The sequence below is a fragment of the Lithohypha guttulata genome (genome assembly GCF_036872675.1).
Source record: "Lithohypha guttulata strain CCFEE 5908 chromosome Unknown scaffold_6, whole genome shotgun sequence".
NCBI classification, from domain to species: domain Eukaryota; kingdom Fungi; phylum Ascomycota; class Eurotiomycetes; order Chaetothyriales; family Trichomeriaceae; genus Lithohypha; species Lithohypha guttulata.
In genome coordinates this window covers 826878-852225 of record NW_027042755.1, presented here as the reverse complement: position 1 = coordinate 852225, position 25348 = coordinate 826878, and the positions used below count along the sequence as shown (strand labels likewise).

General features: G+C 48.1%; 8 protein-coding genes across 8 annotated transcripts; 3 read left to right on the top strand and 5 right to left on the bottom strand.

Moving 5' to 3' along the window:
- Positions 1-296: 296 nt before the first annotated feature.
- FKH2 (transcription factor) lies at positions 297-2732 on the top strand (the record flags this gene model as incomplete). The annotated part of the gene is made up of 2 exons (XM_064902060.1): positions 297-315; positions 367-2732. 2 exons carry the CDS (start codon positions 297-299, stop codon positions 2730-2732), a joined length of 2385 nt encoding a protein of 794 aa, XP_064751739.1.
- Positions 2733-5021: 2289 nt separating this feature from the next.
- LTR64_007741 (uncharacterized protein) lies at positions 5022-6317 on the bottom strand (the record flags this gene model as incomplete). The annotated part of the gene is made up of 2 exons (XM_064902059.1): positions 5022-5896; positions 5993-6317. The coding sequence occupies 2 exons, from the start codon at positions 6315-6317 to the stop codon at positions 5022-5024; spliced, it is 1200 nt and encodes a 399-aa protein (XP_064751738.1).
- A 691-nt stretch (positions 6318-7008) lies between these two features.
- Positions 7009-10552, bottom strand: LTR64_007740 (uncharacterized protein; the record flags this gene model as incomplete). Its single annotated transcript, XM_064902058.1, has 2 exons — positions 7009-9139; positions 9636-10552. The coding sequence occupies 2 exons, from the start codon at positions 10550-10552 to the stop codon at positions 7009-7011; spliced, it is 3048 nt and encodes a 1015-aa protein (XP_064751737.1).
- A 1183-nt stretch (positions 10553-11735) lies between these two features.
- LTR64_007739 (uncharacterized protein) lies at positions 11736-12545 on the top strand (the record flags this gene model as incomplete). The annotated part of the gene is made up of 1 exon (XM_064902057.1): positions 11736-12545. The coding sequence occupies one exon, from the start codon at positions 11736-11738 to the stop codon at positions 12543-12545; it is 810 nt and encodes a 269-aa protein (XP_064751736.1).
- Positions 12546-16221: 3676 nt separating this feature from the next.
- On the bottom strand, positions 16222-18859 carry RRP3 (ribosomal RNA processing protein; the record flags this gene model as incomplete). The annotated part of the gene is made up of 2 exons (XM_064902056.1): positions 16222-17681; positions 18046-18859. 2 exons carry the CDS (start codon positions 18857-18859, stop codon positions 16222-16224), a joined length of 2274 nt encoding a protein of 757 aa, XP_064751735.1.
- A 560-nt stretch (positions 18860-19419) lies between these two features.
- On the top strand, positions 19420-20448 carry LTR64_007737 (uncharacterized protein; the record flags this gene model as incomplete). Its single annotated transcript, XM_064902055.1, has 3 exons — positions 19420-19753; positions 19840-20146; positions 20199-20448. 3 exons carry the CDS (start codon positions 19420-19422, stop codon positions 20446-20448), a joined length of 891 nt encoding a protein of 296 aa, XP_064751734.1.
- Positions 20449-21943: 1495 nt separating this feature from the next.
- On the bottom strand, positions 21944-23802 carry MUS81 (Crossover junction endonuclease mus81; the record flags this gene model as incomplete). Its single annotated transcript, XM_064902054.1, has 2 exons — positions 21944-23666; positions 23714-23802. The coding sequence occupies 2 exons, from the start codon at positions 23800-23802 to the stop codon at positions 21944-21946; spliced, it is 1812 nt and encodes a 603-aa protein (XP_064751733.1).
- A 578-nt stretch (positions 23803-24380) lies between these two features.
- Positions 24381-24770, bottom strand: LTR64_007735 (uncharacterized protein; the record flags this gene model as incomplete). The annotated part of the gene is made up of 2 exons (XM_064902053.1): positions 24381-24391; positions 24440-24770. The coding sequence occupies 2 exons, from the start codon at positions 24768-24770 to the stop codon at positions 24381-24383; spliced, it is 342 nt and encodes a 113-aa protein (XP_064751732.1).
- Between the last annotated feature and the right edge of the window lie 578 nt (positions 24771-25348).

Below are 25348 nucleotides of genomic sequence, written 5' to 3'. Positions count from 1 at the left end.
GCCACGCCGAACAATCTACAGTGCATCGAAGATAAGCTTCGGTGGGTGAGTCGTAGACCTAAAAGCGCGTTTCGCACTAATTACGCGAGCATTTCGAGGATCCGGTTGTCTGCCTCGACATATCTGCGTTTTCTATTCGCACATTTTCAATCTCTTCATTGTTAACCAGGACCTTCATTTCCAAACGCAGTCGCATCTTCTCTGTTGCGAAACGCTCTCTCCGGGTAGATCACGAATCTCAAACAACGAAGGCACCCGAGTCGTTCGCCGAAAGTAATAGTCGTGTTTGCCCCAATATGCACGGCGCGACAAACAGTAATTAGCATATCGATGGTTTTCTCGTGAACAGGTGAGAAATTCGCGTAGCTAGCAGTGGAGGAAAAGATCGAAACACCGAATTTGCTCCACACACTTGCCTGAGGCGCTCGAGCATGGCACCTTCCAAGCGCAAGACGACCACACGTCGAAAAACTGCTGAGGCAGCCAACGAGGGCACCTTCAATGCCGACTTATTGACCTCGTCTCCTTCAACTCGCCCATCAGTCAAGAAACGCAGAATCAACACGCCTCGACAATCACGAAAAGATCGTTCGCCTAGTTCCGAAAGGCCTGCGCACGAAGCGGACAACGAGTCTGACGATGACGAGACATTATCCTCCAGCGACCTCATCGATTCGGTGATATCCTATTTGGCTGTTTCAAAGGACCCTGTAGCAGTGGCTAAGCAGCACGACAACGAACTGACAGGGACTGAGAAAATCTCAGCATTTGCAAAGATTGCAGGAAAAGATTGGACATATTATGTGCATGAACAGACTGTTAACATTGGTCGTCCACCAGACGACCGGCAGATTCCTCCTCCTCAGTTGGGTATATCGAGTCCTGTACAAGATTTGAAAGAGCAGTTTCCTGTACACATTGACCTCGGTCCTAGCAAGATCGTATCAAGACATCACGCTTCGATATTCTATGACGGCGAGAGTTCTGAGGGTGGTGGTTGGTTTGTACGGGTCAACGGACGAAACGGCGTCAGGGTGGATAATCGTCTGTTAAAGCGTGGACTGAAAACTCAGCTTCATTCTGGAGCAATTCTCGAAATTGCGAGTACCCAGATGATGTTCGTCATGCCCAACGAAAGGGTGCAGATCGATCAGTACTTCATCGACCGTGCCAAGAGTCTTGCTACGGGGGAACAAATACCTGCAGAGTCTGATAGAGACACCGAACCAGAGAGACCTAAGATTGAGACGAGCACGACTGACCTCTCAGAGTACCCTTCATTGGCTCCTGCGCCTCCTGACTTCAGACGTGCTGCTACACCTCCACCCACAGATGGTCGCAATCAACGCTCTGTCTTCGATAGCCGGTCTATCATGTCTCCAATCTATGGTAGAGGCATGATGATGGAGAGCACCCAGGAAATTGATTACAGCCGAGACTCTGCTAAAGATCTCAAACCTCCCTTCAGCTATGCTCATATGATAGCCCAGGCTATTTTCTCGAACGAAGAGGAGAAATTGACCTTGGCCAATATCTATAGCTATATTGCAGACAGATACGCCTTCTACCGACATTCCAATAGTGGTTGGCAAAACAGTATCAGGCACAATCTGTCCCTCAACAAGGCCTTTCAGAAGGTACCGCGAAGAACAGACGAGCCTGGAAAAGGCATGAAATGGCAGATTGCATTAGAGTACCGACAGGAGTATCTGAAGAAGATGCAACGAAAGGGTGGCGCGTCTAGTAATCCGTCATCACCTGTGTCAGGAAAAGATGTCAATCCAAATTTTAGAGGTCCCAATGGACAGAACCTTGGATATGATACCTCCATGGTATCTTCGTTCTCGGCGCGAGGTGAAGCACCAAAGCTTAACATGTCCTTTCCCCCATTTCCTCCTATTGGAGGACCGCAACAGATGGCCGGCATGCCCTCGCACTCATCACAACCTCCGCTACAGACCTCAACACCTGTGAGAAGTCGTGCCAACACATCTAACGCCTTACCAGAAAACGGGCTCGAGGAATCACCCCTCCTGCGTCACCCGAGTGCTCGACAGAATGGACCCTTCTATACTCTCCCAACATCGTCAAATCTGCCACACCACTCACCTGGCAATCCTACACTTTCCTCCTCTTACCTAGACACTCCGTTTCAGCCACAGCACGCTATGCTCACTCCAGCACCACTACGACAAAATCCTCGCCTAGCACCTCCTTCGACACTGGTCGCACCTAGCAAGTTCATGCCAGAATCGTCTCCGGCAGGGCCCGGTCTTTTCTGGAAAGGCTTTCTCGGTGGTGCTACTCCAGGTCCACCTGGCTCCGCGCTTCCACCTGACATGAGCCCTGTCAAGGGTACGTTACGTAGAAATGGAATTGAGGACAGGGAAATAATGAGCTCAAGTCCACCACCCATGGACGTCCTTGGTGGAAATAGTCCTTCAAAGGCTGGCAGAGGTCGAAGTGGCACATTCGGTCAATCGTCTAGCAAGGAAGATGAAGACCAAACAATGCCCACTGGACAAGATCCAGCTAGAGTCAACGGGCTGGGTCTTTCGGAAAGTAATGGTAACAGAACAATACCCGCTTTTTCCGCACCTACTCTACAGAGAAACAGCCACAAAGTCGAAGAAGATGATGACGACGATGGCGGTATCGATTTGGCTAGAGGGTTTGCCCCAATTAGCAGCTTTTCCAGCCAGCGAAGTGCCGGGATGGCGACGAACGGATAGTGGCGTTCAGTTTACCATCCTGGTACTGGTCAGATGGAGTTGTATCCAATATGAATGCCACGTATTGAGTTATCGAGTCTCGCATCAATATCAGGTACCGATATCGCATCACCACAACATCACGAACTATACCAACACTCAAAGACGAACAAGTTTATGAGCTTCTAGGAAGGCCAAGAAGCTTAGCAGCGAGAGCTATTCGTTGCACCGAAATTATGTGTCGTTGGATGAAGTTATGACTAGATTAACATGTTGCAATGACTTGCATGATGGCTCAGCGTGTGATTTGTATGGAATATGTTGTTGGATTACTAAATGTATGTACGTGTAATTTCGGTTCCGAGTTGACGATGAGACAGGCCTGTATACAAACAGAAGCATTCTACTCATCAATGTCGCTTCTTCTTTCTGACTAAATCTTCTCGAGGTTTACCTCTGAATCGTTAATCCCTTCAAAAGCTCGTTGCCGTTTCTCAAGTCATGGTTTCAAACTCAAACGAGCTGCTCTTTGCTTTGAGTGCTTGAGGCCGAGCGTGGCAGAATTGACTTGACTTGACTCATGTTTTGGACAAGGAGCTCGTCGCAACTTTAATGGTCACAGCGACTAACAACGAGTTGACTCTCGTGTCGGTGAGTAACGGTGAACAGACGAGCAGGTCTCGAGGTATATAATGCTGCTGCCCTCCCTGGGAGGAGGAGTAGCATACCAAAGAAGTCCCGAACACGAACAATAGACCGCCTACCTAAAGGAATAGACTACACGCCTACATCATACCCATACAAGGCCATCATACATTATCGAGTACATATTCGACGACCAGGAATCACTTGAAGTTCACACCCTTCACTCCTCACCATGTGTTACAATAAATTCTGGACGGTATCGTGCTACATGTGCCAACAATACATCGTCATGCAGGCGAGAGTCTGTACGGAGCCCGATTACACAAAGCCGTGTCCAAACCCACACAACACGCTAAGAGGCGACATCGAAACTCCCGTCGAGAGAGAACGTCAATGTCCATTCTGCCTGCACTCCTCCGGACCTGGTAAATCCTGTAAACCCTGTGAAAAAGAGCCAGGCAACGCACAGCTTCTGAAGAACTGTAAGAAGTTTCAAAAGGAGTTACATACGATCTGGAAAGCCAATGGAGCGTACATGAGTGGTGGTAAATATGAGGTGCAAAATGTTGAGAAGACTGGAGAGCAAGCACTTCCACGAGGCGAAGAGCGCTGGGAATGGGAGCCCTGGATTGCCAAAACCTCTTGAGACTTCTGTTTGGTATCGTCAACAAGCTCTCGACAATATCTTCATCATACGGCATGCGAGCAGCAGCTAGACTTATGACGGGTACGTCTGCACTCATACCTACCTATCGACAACACAACAAGGACCTTTCTACAACAGAGGATGGCTGGATCTGACTTTTTCTCAGCGAAGGTGTTCAGGGGAATTCGCTTGATTGGAACTTTTCTGGGACGGAGAATTTTCTACACCATATTATTGTTATTGCTACGTATATCAGATAGGAGCTAACGAAGACAACATCATGGGCTTTAATCTTCGTTTCCTCTGTGAGATCGTGCAATGTTTGTGACCGTGCCTTGTTCGTCTGGCGGAAGAATTGTGTGTGATTTGATGAGACGCTGAATAGCCATTTTTCCCACGTGCCAGCCGCGAAGCCTAGGGTCGAAGAGCAACACAAATGGTAGCGGATTTGAGGACTCAGCAGGCTTCAAAGACCAGGAGCCTTGAGTTGGATGATTTCTTGCAGGACGTGGATCCGATCTATTGAGTACGCTCACTTTGCATGCAATACTGCCGGTTTCATCGTTGGACTACGTAAGCACCAACTCCATGCTTTTGAAGAAGTGGAAGAAAGCAAATAATAGTTGATTGTCTATTAACGATTGTGAAATAGAGAGAAGCTTTTGTAGCTTTCTGAATACGCTAAAACAAGCTGAAACACACTAGTAAGTGACACGAACAGTAGTTGCCTGAATGCCTGGCTCACGTTCAACAGCTTTGACCAGCCTGTCGTGGCTCGCGCCTCTTTCGTTCCTCCTTGTCTCGCTATTGAAGATAATGAGCTTGAATTCTGCTGGGTCAGAGCTGCGTGGTTCTGCTAACAGGGACGGGTTATGGTAGGATGTGGACAATTTGTTTGCCGGTCAGATTCTCTGGCTCAGATATGCTCGGCTCATTGTCACATTTGGGACTCCCTATATTTCATTTCACAGGCATCCTTTAGAACGTTGGGGAGGGGTGCTCAGGAGGGATGTCGTTCATCACTTCAGCTCAACAGTATCTCCCTTCACAACAATCTCAATGCTTCTTCCACCTTCGTCTAGACTCTTCCTACCAGCTTCTAGGATTGCAGTCGTGAGCACAGTATTCCTGCCAGTCGGTAAACCTCGCCTGTCGATCTCTTCCAATGTTATGGAACCATCATTGATTTTCTTGGCATAGTCCACGAACTTTTCAAAGCTGATATAGCCGTATCCTGCCTGACCAGCGAAATTGCCTTCTTCGTCTGGTGCGTATCTCATGTAGAATGGGTTGTACCATTTTACGCCTGTGTTTGCCTCTGCAGTCTCTTCGGGATAGTTATCGGCGACCACATCGTAACCGCGCTTAGCCTGATTGACGCTGATTTCACCATTTGAAGCGATGTAGTGGAAGTGCTGCTGTGAGTGCACGCCCGCGTTCTGTGGGGCTGTCCATGAAGCAGTATAGACGCCAGTTGCACGCTTGCCTTTGTGCTCTGGTTTTTCGTTCTCCCAATCTACCATTAAAGTAATGGTATCTTCAGTACCGGCCTGGCAACCGAGCGACTCCGATATGCCAGTACTGCCACTTGCTCGTACCAGCCTCGGTACCCATCCATGCTCACGTACCATCCATTCGCAGATGTCTATGTGGTGAGAATTGAGGTAGTATGAGATATCAGACTCCTTTCCAGCCCAAGAAGCGAATGTCTTTAGTTGAGATTTTGGTTGTGACATATAGCTGTACCAGTAATTGAAGTCGCCCAGATGCTTCGACCTGAACTTTGCGTCTGTGTATGCTGGATCATATCGCTTGTGGTGTTCAACGTAAAGAAGCACATTGTGTTTCTCCGCTTCTTCGAGTAAATGTAAATGTTCCTTGAGCAGTTTTGTTGCTGGCTTTGTGATTAGCACATGGTGTCCTCGCTGTATTGCGAATAGCGCGATTGGATAATGAGTTGGATCAGGTGTGAATATTGTCACACAGCTACCTTTCGGTAGAACTTCTATGGCAGCCTTGTATGCGTCTGGATCGGTCTTGTCGTCTGAAGGGAAGGACGAGAATGTTACGTCAAGATTGTTGTAGACATTTTGAATGTTCTTTTGCAAGTGCTCGCGAATAGCAGGATATTTCTTGCCGCTTACACCGACCATGCTCAAATCGCCAACCTTACCTCGACGGCGCAGGTCAAACATGGTGAGGCCGACCACGCCAATCTTCTTGTCAGAAGTGCTTGCTGCACCGGTACTGGCAACATATCCTGTCGTATATTCGCCGGTGCCAACCATTAGCACAGCCGGTGGTTGAGACGCCATCGTTGCAGAACTTGGCACAATTCTTTTTGGTGTAGCTAAGGTGTTTTCTCTTGCAATTGAATGGGTCTAGCAGTCTTGCAGTCGCGGTTCAGGTGGTCGCTGTCCAGCTCTGATATAATCTGACTATTTCTTTATGCTGGGCGACACAATTTTGGCAATATCTAGGAACCATATATGGAAAACACAGCACTTCCTTTCGAATTTTCGTGGGGATAGTGCTGTAGTTTGTACTTGAACATAGTATCAGAGAGGACGTCCAAGAATGGCAAAAATCGGCTACTGGACTCTGGTGGACAGAAAGCCGAGCATTCGGGTTACTCCAATACAGGGTGTAATCTGCATGATGGCGACCTTTCTTTTGCAAGCAGCTGAAGGAGATAGTCACAAAATTTGGCCATCGTATAGTCTTATCAAGAGTGCGAGTTGTTAAAGCGAGACTGAAGTAGATTGCCTGTCGTGATCCAGGGATACTCACGATGAAAAGATTGCGCGACGAAGAGAGAAGAAGTTGGAGCGTTTTCAGGGGCAGGTCCACAGGTTCAGGCGTCACAAAACAAGCCTTCTAAGCTTAAACTCGGGCTCTCAAGTCTTCATTTTGCATACTCTGGCTGCCTAAATCGATACAACCAACCATGAATTCAATGAATAGTATCCATGATTTCCTCGCCTGCGCAGCAATATTTATATACAGTCATAGCTTGCTTGTTCGCATAGGCGACTCTCTTTCTACATCTCTATATTTCCTAAACTCTTCCAAACATGCCGGATTTGTAATGGTGCTGCTTGGAGTTACGTCGACGCCACTGATGATCTTCTTCACCACATTTTCGACTTTCTTACCATTGATAGTGTATGGGAACTCCTTGGCCTCGAAGACAAACTTGGGTACATGTCGCGAACTCAGATTCGTTCGTATCGCATCCTTAATTCTTGCAACTAAATCGTTGCTGAATTTGACGCCCTTTGCAGGAATAATGAACAGAAAAACGACTTCATCGTTGTCATGCTTGCGACGTCGTCCAACACAAAGACTGTCACTTATCATAGAATTGAACGGAGGGGCCTCGATGATATGGTATATTTCCGAGCTGCCAAAGCGGATGCCACTGGGATTTAGTGTGGTGTCGCTTCGTCCTAGAATCTGTAGTCCATGGGTAATCGGATTGCAGGTAGTCAGGTCGTGCTGTGCCCATATGTCGTGATATTCCTTGACCTCACCACTCGCTGGGTCTATCACAGATGGAAAACTGTTGTAGTATGCGTCCATGTATGCACTCTTCTGTTCATCATCGCCCCAGAATTGACTGGGTGCACTGGGTAGTGGCTTTCTACACACTAGCTCTCCGGGAGCATCACGAGCTTCGGAATACTCGAGTTGTTGCATTGGTTTGTGTAGTTTAGTTGTCGGGTCCCATAAAGGTTTTGCTGACTTCCTGGTCGGTTCGGAATTGAGGATAGCACAATCGTGTCCCAACGCCCACATCTGCATTTCATTAAGGTGTACAGGACCAGCCGGATCTGATGCACACCAGCTTGATGCGATATCCGTACCACCTGCTATCGACGATAAATGTACCGACGTGAGAGGTCTGAGAGAAGGAAAGAGCGGAGAGTAAAAGTAAAGCATCTGTGATGGTAGCAGCGGAGCACCGGTTGTGGTCACCATCTTCAGGCTGCTGAGATCGTACATGCGTCGGAGTGTCTGAGAAGTCACTTGCTGTTCTAGTTCAAGCAAGTAACGTGGAGATGTCCCCCAGTAAGTGGCCTTGTATTTTTCGATAATTTCCAGTGGTGTTCCAGCATTAGGATGTAAAGGGTTACCATCCCAAGTAATCAGGCGGGCACCGACTGTCAAGTGTCCGAGCATAACATTCCAGAGAATCCAAGAGGTGGAGCTGTATTGAAACACGATGCTTTCAGGTGATAGCGAGTTGTGAAGGTGAGCAATTTTGCGGTAATTTAACAATGAGATATGCGGAGACACTATGCATTTCGGTGGTCCTGTCGTGCCTGATGAGTATACGATGACCAGTGGGTGTGAGGTAGGTAACCGTGTGAAAGTAAGGGGAGTACCATCGTCAAGAGCCGGCTCAAGAAAAGCGTCTAAAGAAGCGCCTAGGGTGATTGGTATGGGAGGGTTGATTGTATGCTTCGTGTGTGGTCGCTTGGTGGTAGGCACGAAGAACACGGTAGGCTGTGCTTGATTGCTCGGCAAGCCATTTAGAATGTCTCTAACCTTCTCTAAAAGGCTGAGCCTTTTGCCACGTGTACTATAGTCAGTATCTGCAAAGAAAAGCTTGGGAGTGACCTGTGCCAGTCTCGACAAGCATCCTGATAGTCCCATATCTGGTGCTATAGAGGTGAAGATGGCTCCAATTGATGCTGATGCCAGAAACAAGACAATGATCCATATTGAATTGCTCATCAGCGCCGCGATCACGTCGTTCTCTCGAATACCATGGTGTAGCATTGCAATTCTGGTCAGACGAACCATTTCAGCCAGCTGAGCCCAAGTAATGTGCTCCGGATCGTCCAGTTCTCCTTCTCTCAAGCCAGTCAGCGCAATGCTGTGCGGATTTCGTCGAACGTTAGGCAGCAAAAGATTCTCTGCGAAGTTCATCTCGTGTCCCTCAAACCACACTGGAACGTCCCTGAACCTTGCTTTGGGGTTGTAAGCATATTTTATATCTGCCGGTAATGGTGGGATAATCTCTGTATAGTCGTAAAGATCGATCCAAAAGTCATGCGGATTTTCCACTGTCCATCTATGCAGGTCGTGCGATGTTTTGAGCATCTGACCAAACTTCTCGTTGATATGCTGCCTGTACCTGGACATTGGTGTAAGTTCAGGATTTATTGGCCTCCATAGCACTTGCGGTGGTCTACGTGACCGATCTATGTATTTTGCATTTGGCTGGGCGAATGACAACGGCAGTCCGAGGTAGTTGTACAACATTTCTACCAACGAACATGGACTACAGCAACTCGTGTAAAGGTACAGAAGGCTGCTGTGATTCTGAAGTTAACATCTTGACAGGAAACTTGATAACGAAGTCGCGCAATGGTTTGGGAGCTCTGAAAAGCCTCACATTCGAGCCGAGGATGATTACCTGTCGGCGATCATGGCCGAGCAGTCCGACATTTTTTGCAGCTCACTCGGCATGTATCGATTTGCCCGTGTGCTTACCATGACGAGGATTAGTTGGTGTTGCAGAAGACAACAATAACAAATGCTGCAAACCTGTATAAGCCATACATAGCTACAACAGAAAGCAATACAAGATAAAAAAGGTCCTACTCAGACAGCACTTGATCTACCTTAACGCTTCTTCTACCAACTTCCTGTGTTCCTTCAGTTGTAGACCGAGCAGATCGTTGACATATGCATCTCCTTTTGTATCCCAATTCGTATTGATGATACCTCCAACAGTTACAAGGTCCTCGGTTGCCTCATGATCGTCGGGATTCTGCTTGAGCTTGGCTTTGTGCTCAGAGATAAAGTCATCGGCCTTGACTTTCTCAATCTGGAATTTAGCTCCAACCACATCCTCGACCACAGCAACTAGATCGTTTTGTGTCGTTTGTAAACTTTGCACGTAGACAATCTGGTTCTTCAGTCTCGGATGATTAGCATTTTGAAGGATACGCGCTGTACAAAACCCGATGTCTCTAAGGTTCGTAGCTCCAAAAGGATATGTGCCGTTATCAAAGATTGTAGAGGATTTCTTGTCAAGATTAATGCTAAGCAGCCCACTTTTCAGACCATAGTCAAAGAAGTGGCCAGTGATTAGACTAGTCCATGCTATAGTCGTACCATCCTGTCTTGTCTTCTTGGTCAACTCGATAAGGTGATCTCGAACGTCTTTCTTGTTGATGTAGAGTGGAACAAGATCTAGAGATTGCGGATCGCTAGAGTCGCAGCTGCCAAAGTCAGCAGGGATGATGTGTTTCAGACCTGCCTCAAACGCCGCATTGGCCAACTTGATAGAATTGTCCTTCTGAGTGCCAGCAAACGCAATCACCAGCGCGTCTTGGCCCCGAAGTGCTTCTACCAATTGGTCAAAGGGTAGATCGTCCTCAGTCTTGAGCACCTTGACATTAGATGGGTATGTTGACTTTGATGAAGCTCGTGTCAAGACCGAGGCCTCAAAGTCGGAGGTGTTGAGAAGTGCGTCGAGTATGGACGGTCCGAGTCGTCCATTGGCACCGATTAGGGTCACTTTTTGGATAGACATCTTGCTGAGTCGAAAGATGAGAAACTGGCTCGAGAATTGTCCTCTTCTTCGAAGTCAGGTTACTAACAGTTAGTGACTACCAGATGTCCGGAATGATTGAATAATCTCAATCCTTCGCACTCAAGGTCCAATACAAGGTAGTGTTGGAGAGAAGGGCAATATAACAGTCACATGAACGACTGCACACCACACTATAGTGAATATTTAGTTATAACAGTGGTTGCACTCCACTGTGGTCAGCTCGTCCTTGAGGATTCACCGATGGTGTAGCTGTTCAAGTTCCTCCAGCCGAGCGAATGCGAAGCACGTAACAAGGAAAAGAGTGTGAAAGACTGATCACAAGCAAGTTCCGCCTGAGTCCAAAGATTTTGTCCAGTCTGCATTTCTTGCGATCATCTCCGTGCGCGGAATAGTTGTCGTCATTCCGCAAATATTCTTGCCTTGCTGCCTGCGACGCGTGTTTGTTTGTTGACTGCTAGCTTCAAACGAACACGTCGTACAGGAGCCAGAGACAAGACCTTGTTCGATCGTGGACTAGCAGGTCATTGGAAGTAGTTTCACCACGTCTCGACAATGGAGCAGAACTTCACAAAGCGTGGGTGGTCGGAAGAATGATAGGTGAGTGCAGCTCGAGCATTCTGCCAGTCGCATAGACCGCGATGCCATATCCACATCGACGCGTCTACCAAACTAGCGTCCAGGCATGGGATTTAGTGCATTGCCGTTTCAGATAACCAGTGTCTCCTCCGACTCAATTGTGGAGATTGCCTTATGGCACAGCACGCACTTCAACTTCGGGTACGTGTTTCAAGTCGAATGCCAGCAATGTGATAAGCTGTTGATGACTAGGCATACCCTGAGAGAACGCGAGAGCTCGGCGACGTTCACTCCTCAAAGAGAGTTATGCTCGTGTTTTGGTCTCTTCACAGCAAGCCCAATCGATCCTGACTCGTGAGCAGTACCGACGCAGATGTCGTGTAAACTTACCGTAGGCATTGTGATCAACCTTGATGGCCTCGTAGTCTGTCTCGTGTATTTCTTGTGCGTGCTCCCAGACTAACTGTCGAAGACTCAATCCTAGCTCTCAGTTGCATTATTTTCTCCCTGGTTGGAAACAGGAGTCTTTGACTGAAGACTACGTAGCAGGCTCTACATCACAATATCCTACTTTTGACCGTTTAGCATGTCGGTAGTGTTGAGACGAACAGGCTCAAACAAACGCCATACGTGGCCACGGACAAAGGTCGACCAGCTCGAAACGATACCAGAATCACCACAGACTCTTTCAAGCTCAAAGTTTACCGCTCAAGAGGCGGCTCGGGATCAAAGGGCAAAAGATGAACGTCGCTCAGTGGTATTAGACACCAAATCAGATAAATTTAGCGCGGAATCTGCCTCGTCCGTCGACATACAAGCACAGATGATCTGGTATAGCCATCGCCTCGAAGAATCGTTACATGACCGTCAGAGGTTGACCACCAGGATCAAAGAGCTAGAAGCAGTCTGCAAAAATCAGGCCAAGGCACAGGATACTGTGCTGAAAGATGTCAAAGTTTGGCGGCAAAATTATGGTATTGTGGAGGCTGAACTTGTCGAAGCTGCTCAGGAGATTGTTGAAGTCAGGGAATATGTGAGGGCTCTCGAAACTTCGAATGCGAACCTGCGATATGCTCTGAGTCAAGCCAGGGAAGAGCAGGAATGCTCACATCGGACGAGTTGGTGCGGTAGGATACGGAGGTGCCTGCAGAGATGCTGGAGTTTTCCACAAAGATTCCAAGCTGCTGTACACGGCCCGAAGAAGAATGACAAACGCGTGAAACCTCATAAATCATCACTGCTACAGCCAGAATCCAGACTTCTAACACCACATTCGAATTCGAGCAGAACGAGTATTCCAGAGTCAGGTAGGTGCTCGCGCATGGGTGCTCATCCAGTCACAATTGTTCCCGACTCTTCACCGTTACGATCCCTGGTGAACGGCGAGAAAGGTTGAGAGGCAACGGCATCTGAGAAAGTGGAATATTTTCGCAGGACGTATCCCCCTATGGTGGAGGTATCTCGGTCGACCTCGTGGCGGCGATGGAGTCCAGCCTTCCAGACCCCCTAACGCTCGACTTGAGGCTTGAAGAAGCCTGAGCTCACCAAATCTCACGGCATACCTTGTACAGGAGAAAAATCGCTAGTTATGGCCCATGCACCTCTTCGTCCAAGTTTGGCTCAAGCAAAGGCAATGGCTGAATACATTGAGGATTCGTGGTGCCACTGTCGACGACACAGTTGATCGCCTGGCAAGCTGAATAGCTCTGGAGACGTGTTGAGTGACATGCGTGTCCCAACACCGGAGGTAGGAGAGATAGTAGAGTCGATGGGTACGGTGGTATCAAATCTCCAGGCTAGCTAGAGTCGGTCGAATATTGTGCGGCCAGCCTCTGATCTCAGCTGTCTTTGACTTCAAACTCTCCCAATCGAGAACCAATTGGTAGTTCTCGTCACGCACATAGTCGATAGCTACAACCTGTGTGCAGTATTTAGCATGAACAATCACATTGGTGCAAATTTGATGACATACAACAGCCTGGCATCGGTCATCCATCTCCCGAACACCCATCTCTCTGATTACAGTGACAGTAATGCCTCTTCTTATGTTCCACAAGAGAAACCTTTCATCGCTCAAGAAAAAGGCCTGCCTATAGTCGATCTGCTTTTCAAGCCGTCCATCAGCACCTGTGAGAAAGGCTTGCAGGTTCCGAACGTTATGCACCGCAAAAAGGGATTGATAACGACAATCGAGGATGATGCGCTCCAGCTTTGGAAAGTATACGTCCAGCCAGCTTCCAGGGTTACTCGCGGGTGGAGTCCTAGGATGGAAACGCCAACGTGCAGGGTTCATGGTCGGATTCGAGTATCTGAGTGTCCGAAGTCTAGTCTGAAGCCAAGAGTATCTTCCAGTGCTAACAGATTCCTTGAATGCTACAAGAGTTGTACCCATTGCGGATACATTCTCTTCGATATTAACGGTGCCGCCGAAAGCTCTTGATTCCGCCTCCATTGCCAGGTACGATAATTGTTTGCATGTCGTAAACAGAGTTATGGCTGGATTACCTTTGAAACAAAAATGCCAGCTTGAGTCTTGATTGACTGTGAGCTCGCTGAGATAGATAGTCCACGGATCGTAGTACTGCTGGACTATCAAGCCAAGCAGTTCGGTTGGAAGATCAAGAAGTTGCATATCGAACGGCAGGTATGAAGAACAATATACAGCGCCAAGTGATGTAGATGGCACGAGTAGATAAAGGAGAACGAGGAAGGAACGATCGTGTTAAAATTGAGGACGTGGTTGCCTGACTTCTCGGCCGGGACTGAGCGATGCGCGATTGTGTACCTGACCAGAACTCAACATCCAACAATATTCTTGTATAGCTATCAAGATTCGAGAGCCAGGGTCCACCGCGTAGAAAGTGTTCTAGTAATCTCGATAAGAGCACTCTGCTGACCGACCATCAATTCCTGACGAGTCTAAGTGCTCTATAAATTCAACGTGATATCCTCTCATTATCCAGATCCTCTCCATCGCTCGAGGAACACTATATCGTCCGTCGATCATCAGACGAGAGACTGGTTGCTGCATGAAATTGCGCGAAACCAATATCTTACATGGTGTACAAAGCATGAGTTCACAAGAATCGACACTTCTCGCTCTTCCCATCGAAATCCGTCTACAGATATATCAGCAGCTATTTATCGGCCGAACCGTGTGCACTGACGCCTTCCACCATGAAAACACAAAAGCAGGAACTACGATACCGCCGACCTCACCCCTGAACATCCTCCTTACTTGTCAGCAGCTACACATAGAAGCGCTTCCCATTTTCTACGGCCTCGTCCGGTTCTGCTTCCAGCGACATACTATATACGATGATGGGAGTCCTGCCAAGGATATAGAGAGTTGCTTTCCTTTGTACGAAGTGACTCTCACACCGGATACGACGCATCCTCCTCTTCGCAGTACAAGGCTGGTCCAGCAAATTTACTATGCTGGCACCGATCCACATTTCATTCGGAATCTCAATGTCACCTTCCCGGCTCTCAAGTCATTCGAATTTGATCTCGGTTGGGACCATGTTGGCGCTGATCAAACAAACTTCGATCATGCAATGAGGCGGCTCATAAGACACCGAGACTGGCGGAATGCAATGAAGGATGCACTTGATCAGCGTTTCTCTGGTGGCATGGCAAGGGCTGTGTTCGAGATACAAAAGCTGGGACCCACAAGAGGATTCCGATTTGTGTTGCACTGGGTTTTGGCATGGCGCTTCATTGACTTTGTCGGGGAATGTGATCTAGACGAGTGGATATTGCATGTAAAAGATCCTGCACCAGACGGAAGCAAGAATGTTTATGATATCAAGCAGGAGCCGCTGTTCTACGAAATGTCATAATTTCGCCGACCAGCACACCCAAAGTGCGTCAAGATTGACGAGACCTCGTCTGTGACTGAGTCCTTCTTCACCGAGGGACAACCGACATGCTCTTAACTGCAGGGCTTTGTCGCAAGTCAGTGCTTAGCCACGAAATGAGTGGTTGGGTCCACCGCATGGCGACTTACCGTTCACACCACATTACGATAGACTATCAGCCAATCCTGAGTCTTTGAGTCCTTCCTGAACCAACTATCCTGATATTGTCCGACAGCAAACATGGTGTCATTTCGCTTATCACTTCCTCCCAAGTAAGTGACCTGGAAGTACGTCACACTGAAGGCATTGCGCTCATCCACAAACAACGTGAACTGGTTTCCTATCAGATGCTGAGTGCTCACACCATTAAGCGACTGTTCTAGAGTGCTAGTGATGTTGTCAAGTCCAGACAAGATACCAAGAGGCTCAGAGTAGTTTGCAACAGCACTTGAGGTGAAGACATGGTCCAGCGCGGAAAACTGCTTGCCATCAATAGCGAAAGCAGACACAGCAAGCTTGTTGCGTATAGTCTCGATCGAGCGAGTATCTTTATTCCAGTCCGTTCTGGTGCTGAGTATCTGTGGAATTTGCGACGAGTTCAAGGGTATGGTGCCATAGGGAAGGCGGGGAGCTGAGCCACCACCTCTTTTCTGAAATGCATTCCAGGTTTGGTCCAGCCAAGGGCTGGCAGCCTGCACTTCGAGAGGAAAAAGAGCAGTCAGTATTGACAGCAGTACTACAACACGGAATATCATGTTGTCACCTCTGGGAAATGCTGTACATGCGTGTTTCTGTTACGAACGAGCAGCAGAGACAACCTGACACTGGATCCATCTGTGTACATGTGCAAGACGAAATTTCGGAGGTTCGCACGATTGCGAAAGATCAGAGTTTCGGCAACTGTGCACATGTTGCAATCGTTTCTTCATTCTCCATCCGACCTGATGACGGCAGAACGTTGCCAAGACAAGGCGACGCCAACGAAAAGTATACTGGTTAGAAGTCACAACTAAACGATATGACCTACAAGCTGACTCGAATGTCTCCTGGATTTTAAGAGAAAAGCCTCTGAATACGATAACAGGGTGACTAACTTGGCCTACACCAGTTAACGTAGAATGGTGTGCACAATTGAAAGCTCAGGGCGGTAAGACATGGAAGAAAAGATGGACAAGAACAAAGTATTGCTGACGGCGCACGAATGCTCAAACATCAGCCCACATCTGCGTCCATCTCGTCACGTCTCCTCTTAACCACAGTCTTTTTACCCCTGGTATTCCTCAAAGTCGCCCCTTTCTTGCCTCTATTCTCATGCAAATCCTTCATCTCCAAAGTTGCGGTCTTCTGAGCTTCACTGACACTGTTCGCAAACACCATAGCTTCTCCCTTTTCAGCATCATAGTCATGATTCTCGATCTTCTTTCCAAGAGCATGCTCAATCCTCAACCACAGCTCAGCATCATACTGAGTGACCATGGAAATCGCGACACCGCTCTTTCCTGCACGAGCTGTTCGTCCGACACGATGGACATATGTCTTACTGCTGTCAGGGAGATCGTAGTTGATAACGAGATCCATGGAAGGAATATCCAGACCTCGAGCAGCGACGTCTGTTGCAACGAGTAAGTTCTTGGACTTGGCTCGGAACTTATTAAGTGCTTCTAGGCGAGCGTTCTGCGATAACTGTCCGTGAATTGGCACGGATGAAAACCCCAGTGCTTTGAGCATGATAAAAAGTCTTTGTGCCTCGTTGACTGTCCTTGTGAATATAATTCCTGTTTGGCCTGCGAATTTGTTCAGGACGTGTACGAGCCAAATATCCTTGTGTTTGTGAGGGATGAGGTAGAATGACTGTTTCAGTTTTTCGACCGTCTGATGTTTATCTCTGGACACCGAGACTCGTACAGGGTTCGAGAGTCCGGCTCGTTGTAGGGACTCGATCTTGCTTGACATTGTCGCGGAGAACAAGAATGTTCTTCTTCCTTCTTTTGGTACATTCTTTAGGATTTTCTCCAGTATTGCGCCGAAATCCAAGTCCAACATCCTGTCTGCCTCGTCCATTACCAGGAATTTCAGCTGTCGCAGGGAGAAGCCTTTTGTGTTCTCGAGATGGTCTAGTAATCGTCCTGGTGTCGCGACTATTATGTGTGGCTTCTTTCCTAGAGCTATTGCCTGTGGCATCATGTCGACACCTCCTACCAATACTGCCTTTTTCACACCAATAAATGCTCCTAGTGCAGAGATATTCTCGCCAATTTGGTAGGCTAATTCTCTTGTGGGTGCGAGGATCAGAGAATGCAGTACCTGCTGCTTCTCCATGAGCGCTTGCAATATCGGCAGCACAAAAGCAGCTGTCTTGCCACTACCAGTCTCCGCAAGACCTATTATGTCTCGTCCTTGTAGCGCAAGTGGTATTGATTGTGCCTGGATGGGTGTGGGCTTCTTGTATCCTAATTGCTCGCATGCTTCGCAAAGTTGATCTATCAGACCAAGCTCTTGAAATGTTTTTGATTCAGCCTCTTTCTCGGTGGTAGATGGTTGGTCACCAACATCGTCTCCGTCCTCCCGAACGGCGACTTCTTCGTGGTCGGATTCTTCTGATGACGAGCTATTGTGGCTAAGCTTTCGCTTTTTGTAGGGAGGCATCTTGGAGACACCGTAGAGAGGAAGGACTATATCGAACTTGAAATTTTGAACAATCGCTCAGAAGAGCTGCAGAACATTTGAATACACGAGACCAGGGACCAAGCACGATCAGAAAATGTTTCTTTTCGAATCATGCTTATCGCAGATAAGCTGTCTATGACTCGCGAGGGCAGTAGCTACGCATGCAAGTTTGCCGACCCTGCTTACTCCTTCAAGTCTAACAGAAGATATCAAAAACATACTATGGTTCAAGCACTTGAGCTATGGACAGAGAAAGTGGTTGTTGAGAGAAATCCTGCTTGAGTATGTGTATCTGTACTCAGAAGTCGACCCAAACTTGCCAGTTCATCCACCGGAAACCCTCCTCGACATTTCGTTCTGAACTCGTACCCATTGTCCTCTCCCGAAGCTCGGCCTGTACCACTACTCTCTTAACCACGTCTCTGAACTCTTCTTCACTACAAATTTCCTCCCATAGCTTGCGCCAGCTTTCCTCGTTATGCCAATATTGTTTCGCTCCATATGCTCGTACCCTCTCTTTCGCATTGACATTGCCAGCCTGTCCTCCAAGGACTAGGCATCGTGTCTCGGGCATCTTCTTCAGCAGCCTCATACACCGTCTTGCAACAGCGAGTTGCTGCTCCATGTCGAAGAGATGGAACACGGCTGCTGCTTGCACGATATCAGCCTTTCCATCCATTGTGCTGAGCTTGTTCCCAGACGACATATCGAATACATCAGCAGGACAGACAAAATGGTCCGGTGGAAATTTGCCCTTGTCTTTGAACAATTCGTAGCCAGCATCGATAAAAGCAGGCACGAGATCAGCCCCATAGAGCTGCTGCGGATTTACGCCATCATAGATCAATTTCCGAAGGTCCTGCCCAAGGCATGTGCCTAAATCGAGGAATATAGGGCCGGACTGGCCATTGCCTTCCTTTAGTCGCGGAAGTACATATTCGTTGTAAAGCGGATGTGTTGAAAGATCTAGCTCAAGGAAGCGGAATCGACCTAGACATGGATACGGATGGGCTTCGTAAGCGCGGTTACGAAGCTTCAGTATATGTTCTTTTTGTTCGCCATGAGGTATTCCAGAATAGGCCTCAAGTATCTTCGAGATAGGCTCAGGAATGTCTGTGAGGTCGTGCTCGTATAAAGCAGCATAATAAGGACGTTCGTTCTGGTCCTGGCTTCCTGATGTCATGGTCAATTTGCTGACACGATTTATTGTCTGTTGTACAGGAAACAGCAGCAAGGGCATATGACTGAGTTATAGGGGTCCGGCAAGGTAGGATACATTGCTCCTATAAGTAACAACCGCTCTGTTCCTAACACGTAAGCAACGCACGTCATTACACGGCCTCCCGCTAAAGACCCGTCACGATAAGCAGAGTACTCGCGGCTTAAAGTAAAGCATAATCGCGTTCACGGAAGTTTAGCTGAGTCTTCACGAAGTACGCGAAAAGTGCAAGAAATCCTGATGGACATGAGTCAATCACATCTCTTGGAAATCTCTCACTTGGCTTCACTTGTGGTCAAATGAATCCACCCTAACCATGGACCACGGGACAGCTGACTGACCACAAGCGTCCACGAGAGCAATGAACCGAGGCACGATTTTCCTCCCAGTCCAAACAGACGAGCTGCAGTCGAATGATGCTGACGGACATCCAAGTGAGCTCAAGTTTCGAGTTCCTCTACTTGACTTCTGTCACCCGAACACGAACCTTCCATTCCTGAATACGATACCTTACTCATCGAACCATGTCTCCCTCCGACCGTGCTGCTCAGATCTCCTCACACCTCAACTGGCCAACAGGTCTTCTCGCCGGCCAATTAGCGATCATCACAGGTTCCGGCCAAGGTATTGGTGCGGAATGTGCTCGACTTTTCGCCAATGAAGGTGCCAAAGTTGTCGTTTGCGATGTCGACTCCAAGAGGTCTGATGCTGTGGCCGACGAGATCAACAAGCAGTTGGGTGACAAGCGAGCGATCAGTGTGCCGGGAGATGTGACGGACAAGAGCTATTTCGATGTGCTGGTGAAGAAGGCGGCTGAGTTTGGAAATGGAAAGATACATATAATAGTCAATAATGCAGGTGAGTGGCCACCAGCATGTAGCTCTAAATCGTGGCCTTGAAAAGTGCTCGAACTATTTCTGTCCATGAGCTGACGATCACAATAGGGTACACATGGGACGGTGTAATTCACAAAATGAGTGACAAGCAATGGGAGACGATGCTGAATGTACACGGCACAGCGCCATTCAGACTCGTAAGAACAGCGGCACCATATTTCAGAGTCAAGGACGGCGAGCCACGCTGCATCGTTAACATCTCCTCAACCTCTGGCACACACGGCAATGCAGGCCAGGCGAACTACAGCATGGGTAAAGCTGGTGTAGTAGGTCTAACCAAAACTATTGCCAAAGAGTGGGGCCCACAGTTCGGTGTCAGAGTCAACACTGTAGCTTTCGGGCACATCAACACGAGGTGAGTTGAAGACCTGCGCAATTTGAGTTAAATCGACACTAACAAGAAGCAGACTTACTGCAGCCAAAGAGGAGGGCGCTTTCATAACTACTGCTTCAGGAGAAAGAATTGCTCTAGGTATACCAGGAAAGCAGCTTTCTAGTCGGAAGGGTGATGAAAGCAAGCCAAGCTACCCTGACATTGCACTAGGCAGGCCGGGTACTGCTACAGAGGCAGCGAAGTCGATTTTGGCAGTCTGCAGTCCCCTTTTCTCCTATGTCACTGGCCAGACGTTGGAAGTCACCGGTGGCAGAGGTATGTAGATTGACAAATGAAAGGCTTCAATGTTCGTCTTTGATTTTTCTGAATGAGCCGGATCCTTCATCGAGTTCTTAATCGCTACTTGTCGCAGAGAGCATGTATAGAGGATTAAGTACCATCACCAACTGGGAAGGCTTCGACAGATATCTGCCACCTTCTTTGCAACCGTGCATGCCCTCATATTACTAAAGGTCTGTTCAGGTCGAAAGGATACCCACACGACAATTGTGGTATTTGAGAGTAATTCTGTTGAAGCAGATTGCGTGTGCTTTCTAGGATCTGCACCATCGTCAACACTACTCTCGTTAATGCCGAAGCGCAAAGACCTACCTGTAGAAAGGAGAATGACCAGCCACGATCATGCTTCATTGTTTCCAGGAACGCCCAACTCATCGCGCCGACATGTTTGCCCATGATAAATGCATCAGCGCTAGTTTGGCTATCCTTGCACCCACTGAACATGAACACACTCTTTTCCTCTCTGCTCCAGTCCTGAGCAAAATCATTGACTGGTGCTAGGCCGTTAATGGTGTCACCTCCTTGATCATCAAACTGGTGTTTGAGACCTCGAAAGAAGTCTTTAGCTCCACCTATCAGCTGTGCCGCTTCACCCACACGGTCAATCGTAAAGCCACCCTGCAGTAGATGGGTAGCTTCGGACCAGAGTTCTAGACCGGCGTCAAGGTTATCCATGAGATTGACGTTGCCGTCCTCGTCGGATCTGTAGACGTATGGAAGCTCTATTGCTGAGCCCGAATGACAGCAGTCGAAGAGAATGAAGAGGGAACTGTTTCGTGGAAGGCGTGAAACAAGGTATTCATGAAGTATACTGCTGTCGATCATCCCATGCTGCTCAAAGTCGACTGGAACAATGGTATCGTTGAATCCAGATCGACGAACGCCGCATCGATCAGGAACTTGACCTCCATGACCGGAATAATGCAGGAAAAGAGCACATCCAGGATCACTGACCAGCCAGTCCATCGCAGCGAGAATGTTGCGTCCGCTCGGATAGTATGGTCCACGACGTTCATCAGTCAGAAATACCATGTCGCGAGGTGACGAGCTGTATCCTCTGGAGACAAGCCATGCCGCCATGTTCTGTACATCGTTGATACATCCCTGTAATTGATGCTGTGATTGAAAGTAATTGATACCTATGAGGAGCGACTTCCGTCGAATTCGCATCGCCATACTTGTGGTATCGATAACAACATAATTTCGGTAACCACAGGTCTAGACATGAGATCACATATAATGTAAGGTATGGCTGTAGTAGTCGTACACGTGCATCGCGTCAAATCTTGAGCCCACCTCACCTATTTTCGGTATGAGCTGAATGTAATGGGTGATTTGTGGTTGCAGAGTAAGCAGCCACGTAATGCTGCGGAGTGACATCTCGTAAACACAATCCCGGCTTTCGGTTGCAGAGGCTACACATCACCAATGCAGCTCTGCCGATTTGAGAAATTGCTTCGTCGGTCGAAACTAGTAGTTTCACTTGCCCCAAACTTCAGCAATACCTGCGCTCAATGTTGGACCAATTTGTTTTCGCGAGATCTGCTTCGCAAGACGATCGCTGACCATTTTCTTTTTGGCTGCTGCATCCGGACCGAGATCACTATACGCTTCAATGAACGCATTGGGGGTTGGCCAGATTTTCTGAATCTCAATCGCTTTGTCGCCAGTCACACCACGCATGCACATTAACATCTTCAGATATAGATCGCGTAATGTCAAGCTGTCAGATTTGTCGCAAAGAGAGCAGAAAGCAGAGAAAGTGATGCAGAATGTACTGATGGGGGATTTCTCGCGCAGGATCTGCAGTGTTTTGTGGTGCATTGCAACATCCAAGGACATCGAGGGCAGAACATGAAGTTCTTTGTGCTCATACATTTTCTTTAGCGACCTCGTCATGCGTGCTAAGTATTTAATGCTGTCGTCCGTCTTTGCAGTACGTTTGACGAAAATATCATCAACGACTTGCATTTGTGCCAGAGAACTTTCTATGGATTGCGCCCAATGAGCTTGGGTTTCCGAGGGCAAGCTATAGTCCTCAATGAGATAAGTAACATGCCTCATGCCAGATTTCCTGAGACGAAATTTCTGCTCGTGATATCTGCCATCTTTGAGACTATGAAGCAGATCGTCAAGACGCTTGCGCTCAACGACATGTTCAAGGACGACTTCGTCGCTTCCCTCATCGTCATCATTGATGTTCTGCAAACGGAATGCTGGCGCGCATGCAGTATTGACTTTGGCTACCCATACAGCATCGCCTAGAGGCAAAGCACGCGTCTCGACGTCGATACCCTGTTTGAGAAGCTCACCAGCTATGTAGTCTCGATTTTTCTTTGCTTGGATTTCTCGAGTGTCCAGCAAAAGCTTAACCTCGAAAGTCCCTGGTTGAAGGATGATGGGCTTCGAATTGAGAGTCGCAGCGGAAGCAGATTTCGTTGCAGAAGGGCCGCTATCTTTAATCGGTATCAGTTTCGGTAACGGTGTATTCTGGACTTCTGACTCAAGTTTGGAATCCGAGCTTAGATCGACAACTCCAGTCGTGGCGGTCACCTTGCTGGATTGAGATGTCGAGGTTGACGTCGAGACTGGTTTGTTCTTGTTCTTGGTTTTGGATGGACCTGCCTGCTCTGTGCTGTTTTGTGTAGCTTCGCCCATTCGCATCTGATCGGCAGCAGCCCAGCCCTCGTCAGTAAGGCAATAACGTTTTGTAGGATGCCCTTTTACACAGACGTACTCCTTCTGCAGCAAAGTATCAATGCTTTTCCATGCTGTGTAGTACTTCGTGTTGTCCGTCGCAACAAAAAAGCTTGCGTCAGTGTAGGGCTGCGCACGGTGTTTCAGCTCTTCCTTGGGTAAGCCCTTCTCTGCAAACTTTTCGAGTTCGCTGAGTGCCATCATCAATGCATAGGCTCCGCTGCGGTAGTTAGGAACGTATTGTTTCTTTATACGCTTCTTAGCAGGAGGCTGGTCTCGAGACGAGTCTGCAATATCTGCTTCGGGATCTTCCGCTCCAATGATATTTCTGGCTCTTTTTCGATGCTTCTGAGGCAAAGGAAGGTTATTCTCCAGACAGTATTTGTTGTGTTTTTCCTCGAGCGCTCTACAGATGTTCTTGCCTATACCATTGAGGTCTTCCGCCTCAGAAGCATGCTGCATAACAACCTTGCACTCCTTGATTGCTCTCAAGGCCCTTCGGTAACTATGTAGGTGGTTAGCCGAACCCAGTGCGGTCGCAGAACGATTTACGTTGGTAGTGCCTTGCCATTGGCAATGCGTGGCTCTTCCATCATCTCGCTAAGCCATTGAGCGTACAGTGTATTGGCGCATTCCGCCATGAAGGGCAATCTGAATAGAGTGATCGTTCGACCACATCTACAGCCGTAGTCTGACAGCTAGTGCGAGATGTGCGAAGCACCATGTGGTCGTTGAACAGATAGTGGCTGCGATACGTGTTCTGGCGGGTGGTGACTACTTCCTCGCGACGGTGATCGCGTATTCACGTGACTGTGCCGGCACTATACCTTGAGTCAATCATTTTACTTATCATACAACGTCCTACGCAGTGATCGCTGGTTCATTAAGCAAGTAGCACTGGGCATTACAGGTTCCTCTGTACTACTACCAGGAGAGCGACAGTGCCCTGGAATAGTTTCATCTCGGATGGTAAAACCAAGGACCAATATACTACCTATATCACAGCTTGAAAAGCACCATGTCTCCAGTGTTTGACTGATAGAGTGCTGTACACTGACACAAGGAGTACCACCTAAACATGAAGAAAACACTTGCGCAGTATAATATAGTATACGTCTTGTTATTGGCTATGAACAACATTCCGCCCGTTCATATCCTCAATTCCTTCACTCAACCGCTGGGTCAAGCTTGGTGTCATCATTGTTGTGTAGGTTCTCGTTTAGATGGGACCTAAATTACTGTCAGTTCTGATTAGGCATATTGAGGGAGACGACTTACCACCCGAGACTGCGGAAGTACCGTCATTTTCTGGAAGACCTTCGGTATCGCCAGGCTCCTGATATGTGCCAGCCTTCTTAGTAGCACCTCGAGTTCGGCTGTCGATAATGTTCGACGAGTCAATAGCATCCTTCTCGTCCTTCTGGAGTTGAGCGTCTGAATCAGCTGTCTTGGAGTCTGTGTATCCACCAGCATCTGCGCTGCCATCGCCTACAACAGGAATAGTGCTCTGTCCGGTTCGGCTCTTGTAGTCATTGTCGACGGAGTCTGGCTGGTTTGGTCGCTCGGTACCGACAACGTTGCTATCCTTGAATTCGTCGTTGGCAGACATGATGAATTGGTAAGTGTGTGTTGGAGTTTGGGTCTGATTAAGTTTGGTATGCGGTCTTGATTTTGTTCAGAGTGAACAAAGTGCAGAAGTGTTGAGTTTATGTATGCATTCCCCTCGATTTGCGCTACTTTGACGTCAGTCGTAGGTCAGGGACGATGCATGGTGAAGGTTCTCTGTCGTCACCGAAGCAACGTCAGGTCAGTCCTGCAAACATGTGAACACTTGACGCAGGGGGTCTGAGGTCATGCTGAAGCTAGATCTCGTAGACTCCTTCAACCACGATCTTGTACATCTGCAGCATGGTCCACCCGAAGTTAAAGTGAGCACTCCATCGCAAAAGGGCAAACTTTCCGGGATCCAGGTTGTGAGGCTGACCGATGAATCTTAGATTGTGCTTGTCCCTGAATCTGACAGGTCGCACGCTAGGCTTACGTCGGTAAGTGGTTCTAGCTTCAGTATCTACGCATCATCGACCGTAGAGGAGGCTGGGAATTTACGTGGTAGTTAATATGCAGGCGATATACGCGTAGAAGTCGTGACGCGAAGTTTTGCGGTTGCACTTTCCGTTCCGGAAACGA